Here is a 13,055-nt window from a genome sequence, read left to right on the forward strand (position 1 = left end):
CATCGTGTTGTAACTTTGTTTACAATTCATGAAATCCTGCTGTGTGTGTAAACACAGGTTGTCCGTGGCTGATCCTCACCCCCAATGTCCATCGTGTACAGATCCATGTTCATCCACCTTGCGTTGTATCTACTGTATTGATTTAACTGATTTACAATTTAATCAATAATTGTCCTATGTCTATAGATGTGCCATGGATCGGGTGAAAAAGACATCTCTAGCTATGTTGCTCGCTGCTGATGTTCATAATAGTGATATGTTGCCTAGTACGTTACAGGGCCAGTCTGCGGCAAAGGGGTCTAAGAAAAGTTTGTCTACCTCGCAACCTACGCCGTCCCAGTCTAAGAAGAAGACGGTGTCCTCCTCTACTACGCAGAGAAAGTCTACGTGTACTAGATCTGAGGGCAAATCTACACGTGCTACCGCTTCTACGCAGAGATCTTTCAACGATGAGATCGTACCACCTAATGAGGAAGACGTGTTTGACGACCCCACTATACTACTACCTGAGGTATCGATGACATCTATGACGCAGTCGACCTCAACTACTACGAGATCATTACCTATGAATGTCACAGCTGGCCAGCTGTCGGACATAAGACCTCTTACTTTGAGGACAGAAGTTGAGGCACAGGGAAACAGCAATATAGTTTTGGCTATCATAATAATATATTATGTGTAAATTATTTACCTAAAAATGTTGAATTGTGCCATATTTTCATGCTATGTAATTGTGTTTACATTTCATGAAATCGTGTTGTTTGCAGGCACAGGTTGTCTCGTGCTGATCCTCACCCCCTATGCCCTTCGTGCAGTACACCATGTTATTCCAACTCACGTTGTAATTATTGTGTTGATTTGTCACAAATACAATTTAACCAATATTTATCATATATATTCAGACGTGCCATGGACAGGGTGAGGAAATTATCGGCAGTCACGATGGATAAGAACAGAGATGAGCCTGCATGCCGTGAGTTGTCTGTTGCAGTTGAGATGCATAACTCTGATGATAACTGGAGTTCGTTACAGGGGCAGTCAGCTTTTATGGGCTCTAAAAAGAAGACGACTACCTCGCAGCCTACGTCGTCTCTTAAGAAGTAGATGTCATCCTCCACGTCGCAGATGAAGGCAACTGCAGCTATGGGGAAGTCGGTGCGTCCTAAGAAGTCGTCCCAGCATAGATCTTTCAGCGAAGACATTCTACCCCTTGACGAGATAGACGTCTTCGATGATCCGCCGATACTTCTACCTGAAGTACCGATGAGGGTGACGATTTCTTCAACATCTATGACTAGATCTTCACCTGCAACGATCATAACTTGCCAGATATCTGATGATCTACCTCCAGCATCTCAACGCAGTGAACCAGGGGTACTCAACACTTCAGCGTTTGCGAACGCTACGTCTTCAGACAACCCAGAACTTCGACCCTGGCGAGTTTATGACGCAGTTCACCAACCAGATGATGTCCATGATGGAGCGGAGGTTCGCGGAAGAAGCACAGGCTCGGTGAAGCCTCTTAGCTGCAGGAAGGGTTTGTGAACCCTCAGATCTGCGTGAAGATACAGGCCTCAGTCAACCCTCTACGCAGACATCGGCAGTGAGAGATAGCGTTCACGAAGGTTCGCAAAGGCACAGCTCTCATTACAAGGGTTCGCGAAAGGATGATGAGTCATCTAGAGGTTCACCAACACATCTTTCCCAAGATAAAGGTTCGCAAAGAGGGGAATCATCTGAGAAGGGTTGCGAAAGGAGGACAGCACACGAGGGAATGCAGATTCACAGGCAGATGAACAGCGCAGTATCAGCTCTATTCAACAACCACTACAGGAGCAACAAGAAGACCTTGTGTTTCCTGATCCAGAGATTACAGCTGGATAGCTAACGGCCTGAATCTGCAGTCACCATCTAAAGATACAGACGACATCCTCTCCTATCAGATGCATGATGACAAACAAACGCAGACATCTACAGGGTTCGCGAACTCTCAGATCTACAGGCAGATATCAGCAAGCAGACATCTACAAGGTTCACGAACTCTCAGATCTACAGGCAGATATCAGCAAGCAGACATCTACAGGGTTCGCGAATCCAAGGTTTAAGAACCTTAGGTCAACAGGCAGAATGTTTACGTAAACTCAACAAAAAGATCAACAACATGTGCGATCTCTACAGTTTACAGCCTGCTCAACTCTACAACCGGTATGAACCTTACACCTATATAGGTTCAGTTTTAAACGACAACCTACTTGATGAAAGAATCCCTTCATCTACACGGATGCCGAGATATATACCGGGTAGCAGATGGCCTGCGGAAATTGTCGTTCACTCACTCACTCCAACCCATCTGAGACGTATGCATATATGCTGATGACTGTGACTTCAAGATGATATTACCTATCAAGCTGATATATCAAGTTTTGCAGATATACGTCTCGACAGCCTACTTCGTCATGCTGGCTTATATTATCTACAGTGGAAAGAGGTGATTTATATCACTGAACAAGATTTTACGCCTGGATCAACCCTTATTCAAGAGGTTTATATGAGCGGCGTAGAGGTACGCGCGCTTTTACTCAACCAAGACTGGTGACGTCACTCTCGGAAGCTGATTGGTCCACGTCAGACGACGCCTCCCACTGACAGAGCAAGCAGCAGCAAGTTTACTGACTTGTTAACAAAGACGCAGTACGGGGGATTACTTCATCGACAGCCATGTAAACAGTATACAACTACGGTCTGTTATCATCATGGGAATCTGATAGATGTCTACCCTTCACAGCAGCATAAACAAGATTTATTTTGGAAGTTGTTGCTGAGGAAAGTCGGCATCAGTGCCTGTCCCCGGCGAGGCTACACTGCACCCAGCTGTGCTATAAATAGACAACGCTTCGAAGTATGCTGATCAGCACAGATAGCCTCCGTATAGAGGGGAAGAATGATGTATCATCACTGCAATCAGAGGTTAGCACTTCCGATGGAAGATCCTACCGTTTGGAATATTGTCGGCTTTATGATTATTATTCATACGAATAATCAAGACTATCGGCACCCATCGATAACATCGAGGTCTATGCAGTGTCGGGTATCTGGACGACGGCATGCAGTTTTCTTCAAAGTGCCAATCAACTTTAACAGCAGCTGAACTTCACAATTAAGTTGCTCGCGCAACTAGGATGGCTAATTAACCTGATGAAGTTGCAGTTATAATCAACAAGATCTTCTATTGCTGGGAATCATCACAACAGAGAACCGTATTGTCATCCCAGAAGATCGTTGGGTTAAGATACAAGCCATGATACCACAAGCAGTCATCTCTCCGTTTACACTACGATCATGGCAAGTTCTACTGGGTCTACTAACCTCAGCACAAAACTTAACCCGTACAGGAAGATTACAACTGAGACCGTTGCATCGATTCCTGACAAAACATCGAGACAGCGTCGATCCGATCTCGCTACCAGACAACCTCAAGAGGTATCTACTCTGGTGGACTACCAGAGTGGCCGAACCTCCTAGTACATCCGCACACCAAGCAAGCACATGGGAACCCAGCAGTGTTCCAGTTACACGTATGGACCGTATCAAAGCATGCTTGACAAAGAGAGGATACTCTGCCAGAGCAGCCAAGCAGTATCGCTTGCGCTACGCAGATCAACTCGCAGTCTATACGACGACAAGTGGCTGAAGTTTGAACCTTATGCAAGGCGGAAGAACTTCACTGCAATAAAAGCGACTCATCCTCAAGTGGCGGAATACCTGTGTCATCTGAGACAGACGAGACACCTTAAAGGTTTGACATTATCTACATACCTCAGCTGCCATCAGTTCAGTGATCACCATGATAACAGGCATCAAACTGACAAAAGTTCCAGAGCTACTAGAGTTGCTGAGATCTTTTAAACTGGAAGACCAGCAGAGGAAGTTTAGAGCTCCGGACTGGGACCTGAACGTCACTCTATGTCATCTCACCAGTGATGCCTACAAACCTTTACATCAACAACCTTCGAGTTGCTGACACAAAAGACTCTGTTCCTGCTAGCGTTAGCCATAGCAGCAAGAATATGGCTAAGCCGAACTAGATTCGACGCAGGGCGAAATGAGGCAGTACATCTAAGACTTAGATGGGACTTCATCGCCAAGAACCAACTACCTGGTCAACCAGATAGACAGTTCCATGTACCAGCGCTATCTACAATCCTCGGCCCAGAGGATATAGAAGATTTTTCCTTGTGTCCAGTCAGAGCTCTGAAGATATAACTTCAAAGGACTAAGACAAGGAGGCAAAAAGTTCAAGCGCCTATTCATCCCGTTATCTACAGAGACAATGACAGAGGTCTCGAGAATGATATCGTTTTGGATGAGATCCGTCATACTAACAGCCTATAAAGCAGCAGGACTAGAACCTCCTAGAGCTTCCAACCCACACGAAGTTAGAGCACTGGCGTCAACACTAGCTCTACATGGAAATTGCTCTATACCGACAATAATGGAGGGCTGCTTCTGGAACTCAGACTCGGTGTTTGCCAACCACTACTAGTTTATTTATAACCACACGAATCAGCATGATTCAACTTGTCTGAGATTGAAGTAAGACAAGGAGTGGCCCCCCCCCCGAGTTACTACGCAAGTTGGAAGAATAGGACCACGGAAATGCCGTTTGCAGTTCCCATGGGGGGGATACAGGACGTATCTAAGGACAGCTGTTGAATCCAGTGGCTTGACCCACCACCAATTCCGACGGATTCTATAAGCAAAGACCATGAGTCAGGATAAGGAAAAATATGTAATTTTTTAAGTAAAATTGATATTTTTATACTTATTCTGACTCATGACTAACAAGCCCTCCCAGCCTCCCCGTTGAAGACACTTGAGATTTCACAGCAGATCCAAGTGCATGGGCAGAAAATCAGGAGAGAGTGACAAGTAAGGCGCGTCACATGACTGGTTTGCACGGGAAAGGGCAAAGGGAGGTAACTCGTGGGTGGGTATTGTACGTCCACTTCGGGAACTTCAAGGGATTCAAGTGTTCCACTACCATTCGAAAGGGAAAGGGAGATAAGCAAAGATCATGAGTCAGGATAAGTATAAAAATATCAATTTTACTTTAAAAATTACATTTAAAGACCAAGCCTATCGGCACCTATCTGCAGTATTGAGGTCTACACAGTGCTGGTTATCTGGACGACGGCATACAGGTTCTTCAAAGTGCCAATCAACTCAGATAGCAGCTGAACTTCACAATTAAGTTGCTCACGCAACTAGGATGGATAGTGAACCTGATGAAGTTGGAGTTAGAATCAAACAAGATCTTCAATTGCTGGGAATGAGAATTATCACAACACAGAATCGAATTGTGGTCCCAGAAGATCATTCGGTCAAGATACAAGCTATGATTCCACAAGCAGTCATCTCTCCGTTAACACTACGAACATGACAATGTCTACTCGGTCTATTAACCTCGGCGCAGGACTTGACTCGCAAAGGAAGGTTACAACTAAGGCCGCTGCAACGGTTCCTGACAAAACATCTGAACAGCACCGACCTTATCTTGCTGCCAGACAATCTTAAGAGGTACCTACTTTGGTGGACCCACAGGTTGAACGTCTGCGGAAGGACCTATTTACAAGAGCCGGCCTTCGACACACATGTCTACGTACACGCATCGATACAAGGTTGGGGTGCACATCTCAACAATCAAGTTGCATCAAGGAAGTGGTCCAAAACAGAGCAGCATCTTCACATCAATCTGCTGGAGATGAAAGCTGTGATCAACGCCTTACAACTATGGTGGAGCTCGCTGATCAACAGAATGCTGATGGTCCACACGGACAACTCTACAGTGGCATTCTCCATAAATCGGCAAGGATCTACAAGATCACCAAGCCTACTACAGCTCACATTCCAGTTGTTTGACATCACGGAGGACGCAAACATCTGGATAAAGGCGTGTCACATACCCGGAGCCAAGAACGTACTTGCAAGACGCTCTCTCCAGACCACTGCACCCGTCACCTACGGAATGGATGCTCCATCCAGAAGCATTTCGGCTCATCATAAGAGAAATAGGATCCCCATGCATAGACCTGTTTGCCACAAGGTTCAACAAACAACTACAGACGTTTGTCTCACCAGTTCCAGATCCTCAAGCCTGGGCAACAGATGCACTGAACATATGATTGGAAGGACTAAACGCTTAAGCGATTCCACCACTGATATTACTACCGAATGTACTGTTGAAGAACAAACAGACAAGGTGGTACAACTGACCTTGGTCGCGCCATACTGGCCAGCGAGAGATTGGTTCCTAGACCTAATAGAAGATCTCGAAAGTCCAACCTACTCATACATCCGCACACCAAGCAAGTCCATGGGAACCCAACACTGTTCCAGCTACACGTGTGGACCGTATCAAAACATGTTTGAAGAAAAGAGGATACTCAGCCAGTGCAGCCAAAGCAGTAACGCTAGCGTTACACAGATCGACTCGTAACCTGTATGATGACAAGTGGCTGAAGTAAGAAAGACTTCATTGCTATGAAAGCTACTCATCTTCAAGTGGCGGAATACCTGTGTCATCTTAGACAGACTAGACATCTGAAAGGTTTGACATTATTTACATACCTCGCTGCTATCAGTACAGTGATAACCATGCAAACAGGCATCAAGTTAACGAAAGTATCAGAATTACTTGCTTTGCTGAGATCTTTTAAACTGGAGGACCAGCAAAAGAAGTTCAGAGCTCCGTCCTGGGATCTGAATGTAATTCTACGTCATCTTACAGTTGATGCCTACGAACCTCTAGATCAGACTACCTTCGAGCTGCTGACACAGAAGACTCTGTCCTGCTTGCGTTAGCCATGGCAGCTCGAATATCGGAGATACATACGCTGGACTTTGGTCGAACCAGATTCGACACTGGGCAACATGCTGCAGTTCATCTAAGACTTAGATGGGACTTCATTGCCAAGAACCAACTACCTGGTCAACCAGATAGACAAGTTCCACGTACCAGCACTATCTACAATCCTCGGGCCAGAGGATATAGAGGACCTATCCTTGTGTCCGGTCAGAGCTCCGAAGATATATCTTCAAAAGACTAAGACAAGGAGACGAAAATTCAAGCGCCTTTTCATCCCATTATCCACAGAGACACTTTAGTAGAAGTCTAAAGAACGACGATATCGTTCTGGATGAGAGCTGTCATATTGAGAGCCTATAAAGCAGCAGGACTAGAACCTCCTAGAGCTTCCAGCCCACACGAAGTCAGAGCACTGGCGTCAACATTGGCTCTGCATGGAAATTGCTCTATATCATCAATTATGGAGGGCTGCTTTTGGAAGTCGGATACAGTGGTTGCCAAGCACTACCTCCGAGACATAGCCACTGAAGACGTCTCAGGCATTCACCAATTTGGGCCTCTCGTTGTAGCACAGCAACTAATGGTTCCTCAAAGGCGCCGAGTTGGAAAATCTCACCCTTTATCACGTTGACTTGTTGATAACTTTTACTAAGGAAAAGTATTGGTTTGAGAAGTCCATGTGCACAGTCTAGGACAGACTAGCATGAGTGATTAAAGATCCTGTACGGGTAAAGATCTTACCTGTACGTGAAGGGGTCGCAACTCATTTATGATAAAGATCTTATCATAATCTACAGTCTGTTTGAGTGAGAAACAGACCGATGAATTGCAAATTTTATCATTGTACCCACTGACTGCTGGCAGTGTGCGAGGCATTGACCCAGGTCTCGTCCAAGTACACTGGCTAGAACCCTTCCTCGCGCTTCTTCTTTATAACCCTGAGAAAATTATTTCTCAAGCGAACGATATCAGGGCGTTCACAGAGTACTGACCTATTCTCCCCCGAAATTTTCTTATAACGATACCCAAAAGAGTGTAAGAGTCGCCAGAGTGTGTACTTTGATACTCTGAAGTTGTGTTCTTGCTTCAAATGCTTTTTTAAAATTTTCAGCGACATGTATTTGTTTTCAGAATAAAGCTTGTTGATAGACTGCCTTACAAGGTTCTTTTGAAAGTTGTTCAAATGTTTTAATTTGTGTGATTTTGAAACGACCCCCTACCTGCTTCGCATCACCCTCACAATGTTTGTGTTCCAGAACATTTGTCAGTACCCTTGCTGATACTCCTAAAGCTTTTGCTGCCCGCTTACGGAATTTATGAATGGCATAAAATGGTTTGCCCCTTTCGGCTTCAGCACGGAAAAAATCATACACTTTAATCATCAACTGTTTCACGTGAGCATTCAACTTCATTTTTCATCAGGCATGTGTATCCCGTGCACGACGAGATAGTGGCTGTTCCGTTTCTGCGGTTTCACCCAGCCGCAACAGATAACAACTTTTGTGTTTTCAATGATGATAGTTTCTTAAACAACTTTTTTGGTGGAGTCCGGAAAATGTTCAAATATAAGAAAGCTGTTGGGTATTAGTAAATAATAAACGTGTACTATTTATATTTATGTGGCAATTTTGTACAATGATAAAATTTGCAATTCATCGGTCCGTTTCTGACTCAAACGGACTGTATGGGTTGTTATAAGATATATAGTAATAAGAAGATACTAATTTATCTGAAGCCACATGAATCAAGATAATTCAACTTGTCTGAGATGGAAGTAAGACAAGAAGTGGTCCCCCCGCCGAGTTATAACAGAAGTTGGAAGAATAGGATCTCGGAAATGCCGCTACGCAGTCCCCATGGGGGGGACACAGGACGTATCTAAAGGACAGCTGATGAATCCAGAGAGTGGCCTGACCAACCACCAATCCGCAGGATTCTATAAACAAAAGATCATGAGTCAGGATAAGAAAAAATATGTAATTTTTCAAGTAAAATTGATAATTTATACTTATCCTGACTCATGAGGTCAAGCCCTCCCAACCTCCCCGCTGGAAACTCTTCATATCGCACAGCAGATCCAAGTGCTTGGGCAGAAAAATCAGGAGAGAGTGACAAGCAAGGCTGGTCACATGACTGTTTACGCTGGAAAAGCGAGGTAACTCGTGGGTGAGTGTATTTTTATGTCGTTATTCGCAAGGGAAAGGGAGATAAGCAAAAGGTCATGAGTCAGGATAAGTATAAAATATAAATTTTACTTTAAAATTTACATAATTTGCTATTCACCGACGTGTCCAGCCTGTTCACTGCTGCTGATTATGTTTTTATATAATGCGGCGGAAGGGATTCATGGCAGTATAACTTGAAGTTTTCTCACAACTAACTTTAACAGTCATCGCCATTCCGAATTTTTCATGCCATTCGTGAAATGATATGTATATATTTACATCCTACAGTAACCTCGAATAATTGATTGTGTAACTATTTGAGTGTTTCTTTTACAGTAGATTGATACGGGATGAAACAATTAATGACTTGTGAACTTGAACTTGCTGTTATATATAGATCGTGGCACATCCCCCCAGACTAAGTTTAATTTTTTTTATAGGGTTCATAACTTGATCTTTACATTTTCTCTTATGTCACTTGCCGTGAAGATACAGGATGAAATAATTAATGACTTGTGAACTTGAACTTGCTGTTATATATAAATCGTGGCACATCCCCCCAGACTAAGTTTAATTTTTTTATAGGGTTCATAACTTGATCTTTACATTTTCTCTTATGTCACTTACCGTGAAGAATTTTCTTTAACTGTCGTTTATGTTTGTTAAATACCATGTGGAAAAAATACCGGAATTGTAATTGGCCGGAACTGCGCATGTGTGATACAGATGTATTGGCGATAACTGTTCGCTAGCCAGTACAGTTATATACACTGTGACAACACCTAAACATTCTGAGAGACTTCTGGTTTCTGACCTAGCTAGTCTTCAAGCCATATTTACTTTTGGTTTACAAGTAGGGCTGTGGTAGTAAGAAATGACGCACTATTCCCTGGCCTGGTGGGTCCGGTTGGTGCACCATAAAACTAAAATGACTCTTAACAATCAGGCATAAACATAACTTGCTAATATTGTCAACTTGATTTCACATTTTTTATTAGGGTCTGTCCGTCCGTATGTACGAATTGAAATATCTTAAGAACCATTGACTAGATTCTTTTCATACTTGGTACCTAGGTTCATAACAGTATGCGAAAGGTTCGAGTCAGGTTTGGTGACCTTGACCTTCATTTCAAGGTCACGAGGGGACTTTAATGTTTACCCTTGTCAGTGAGATATCTCAAGAACTGTTCTCTGGTTTATCTTCATATTTGACATCAAGCTTCATATAGGGAATGCACAGGGCCCGGTCGATGTTTGTGACCTTCACATCATTTTCACGGTCACGGCGACACTTTGAAGAATTTAGCATGTCAACCTGCATGTTAAGCTTGTCAGCGAGATACCTAAAGAACCATTCACTGGATTTTCATCATATTTGACACCAAGCTTCATATAGGGAAGGTGCAGGGCCCAATCGATTTTAGTGACCTTCACGTAATTTTCAAGGTCACACCGACACTTTGTATTTGAACAGCTACAGAACAAGATATCAAGAGAGGTTGACTGGTCATGTTTTTGTTGACATTTAACTTCATCTTAAACTACGACCTTCACTAACATTACTTTTTAAGTTTGATTTGATAATTTGCGGTGGGGGGATTATGTCACCTTAGTGACAACTGTTTGTCTACCGATTAATCAGCATTCGTAATACTCACAGTGTATTGAGCTTATAATACATAGCTTATTCAATTCTTGCTGTTTGTAGATAGGTAGGTAGATAAGGTTTTAGGGCGACCTTGGGCCTTAAAAGGCCTATATGCGCCCAACACTTAACAAACTGTTATATTTTTGTTCAGTTAAATTATGTCGTACCTACCCGTTTTAATGAGGAAGTCTAAAACAGCTCTTTGTATGCAACCATACATTAAATTATCGCCAAGTATTGCGTTCATTGTAAAAGTATTTTGAGTTTTGTTTAGCACAGTTTCTTGAAGAGCCTCATGCTGTTTGTTTGTACGATAAGAATTACGCCCCTTAGCAGTAATTTTCTACATCAAAGGGCAGTAACTGAATTTGAAGGTAGTTGTCGAACCAAAATGTCGGTTCAAAATCGTCTGCTGCTGTGAAGCGACAGTTGCGAATACTTTTGTTTTTCTAAACAAAAAGATAAAAAAGTCACAGAGAAGATTCGGATCCCTTGTGGGTCAAATGATGGCAACTGTAATTCAGAAATTTCAACGGAAACATTGAATGTCAATGAAACAGCCACCGCACAAGAGACTTCCTGGTGATGTGATGTGTTTGTCTTGTGTACAGAGACTTGCTGGTGATGTGATGTGTCTGTCTTGTGTGCAGGTACCTCCAGTACTCCCTGTTAGACCAGGAGCTGCTGAGCATGAGGAAGTTTGTACAGTACCGGCCTGTAGACTCTACTCCCACTGTTGAGAAGACAGCTCTGCAGTTCTCACAGAAACACATGGTACCTATATATTTTAATGTCTATTTTTACATTGAACATCTGTATTGTGATATTTTTGGGTAGATAAGATGTGGTTATCAGCTGGTTCTGTGTACAAAACTGTTGCTTGTGATGAAGGAGTCTGTTGCTGCAGGTGCTGGATGGGGTGACCCTGATGAACCTGGACCTGGTGGAGAACTGCTTGACCGGAGGAACAGAGGGCACTCTGCTGGAGAGGCTGGACCAATGCTGTACTCCGTTTGGTAAGGACAGGTTCTGATCTCGGGCCTGCACTTTATGTGAACACGATCACAGCTGGCTGATGTCATCCAATGTGGTCATGGCCTGGTTTACAGATTGAAGTAAATAACTAGTGCATGATAGACTCCACTGATTAAATGCCTATCAAAGACTGTGTAAAGAAAGTTACACTGCACATGCTTCACAAATAGTCAAGCAATCAGTCTGCAACTCTTCCACCTCTTACAGCCGTGTATCAGCCTTCCAGAAACCTTGTTCAGCTGACAAATTCTTCCTTTCTGTACCTCCCTGACCTTACTGAGTGCATTTGTATTGTCAACTAAGTTGGTATTAACAAAAATCTGTGTACACGCTTCACTGGCAATTCAGTTAAAGATGATCTGGTATTATAACTTCACAGAATTTCTATTCTATGATCAGAAGAATTCTAATCTTGAGCTATTATTTTAAGAGGGATAATGTATTCTACTGTAGTGTTATGCATTTTTTTCTTTGTTCATATTAAACAAAATAATCAACATAAGCAAAGCACTGTGGTACTTTGCTGGATATACTTTACGTAAACAACTTCTTCTTTGACTTCCTGCGGTACCTGCCACTTTGACTGCAAAAACAAAGTGTTGACATTTAATTGTCGAATATGACTTTCAATGAGTAGGTAATGGGGGTCCATGGATGACAAGATAGTAATCAGATCGTCATTGCTGACTTTGCTGAATTTGGTGCTATTTCAGTGTGGGTGGACCCGCATGAACAGGGTTTGCGGAAGATATACACATATATTTAGGCAAAATACGTAATTTTTCCTTATCCTGACTCATGATCTGTTGCTTATCTCCCTTTCCCTTTCGAATGGTAGTGGAACACTTGAATCCCTTGAAATTCCCGACGCGGACGTACAATACTCACCCACGAGTTACCTCCCTTCCTCTTTCCCGCGCAAACGTACCATGTGACGTGCCCAGACTTGTCACTCTCTCCCTTTTCGCCCAAGCGGATGGTTGGGCGAGCACTGGAGTCCCGTATACGGCAATTTATCTTTTCTATTTAGGACTATTCTTCTAAATTAAGCTGTGTATGGATTTGGCTATAATCATTATGTAGTATTTGTACAAATTTGTTGAAATTTATTGACTTTGAGTCGTGTTTTCATCGTGTTGTAAACTTGTTTACAATTCATGAAATCCTGCTGTGTGTGTAGGCACAGGTTGTCCCTGGCTGTTCCTCACCCCCAATGTCCTTCGTGTACAGATCCATGTTCATCCACCTTGCGTTGTCTTTATTGCATTGATTTAACCAATCTACAATTTAATCAATTTTTGTCTTATGTTTATAGACGTGCCATGGATCGGGTGAAAAAGGC

General features: G+C 43.1%; 1 protein-coding gene across 1 annotated transcript in view; it reads left to right on the forward strand.

Moving 5' to 3' along the window:
* LOC124285920 (DNA mismatch repair protein Msh6-like) overlaps window positions 1–13,055 on the forward strand; it is a 139,165-nt gene that overhangs the window by 81,597 nt on the left and 44,513 nt on the right. The window contains exons 18-19 of the mRNA XM_046722197.1: window positions 11,329–11,452; window positions 11,586–11,694. Of these exons, the coding sequence (XP_046578153.1) occupies window positions 11,329–11,452; window positions 11,586–11,694 (233 nt within the window). The remainder of the gene's footprint in view (window positions 1–11,328; window positions 11,453–11,585; window positions 11,695–13,055) is intronic.

The sequence above is a fragment of the Haliotis rubra genome, unplaced genomic scaffold (genome assembly GCF_003918875.1).
Source record: "Haliotis rubra isolate DU_JTF1 unplaced genomic scaffold, ASM391887v1 Scf370, whole genome shotgun sequence".
NCBI classification, from domain to species: domain Eukaryota; kingdom Metazoa; phylum Mollusca; class Gastropoda; order Lepetellida; family Haliotidae; genus Haliotis; species Haliotis rubra.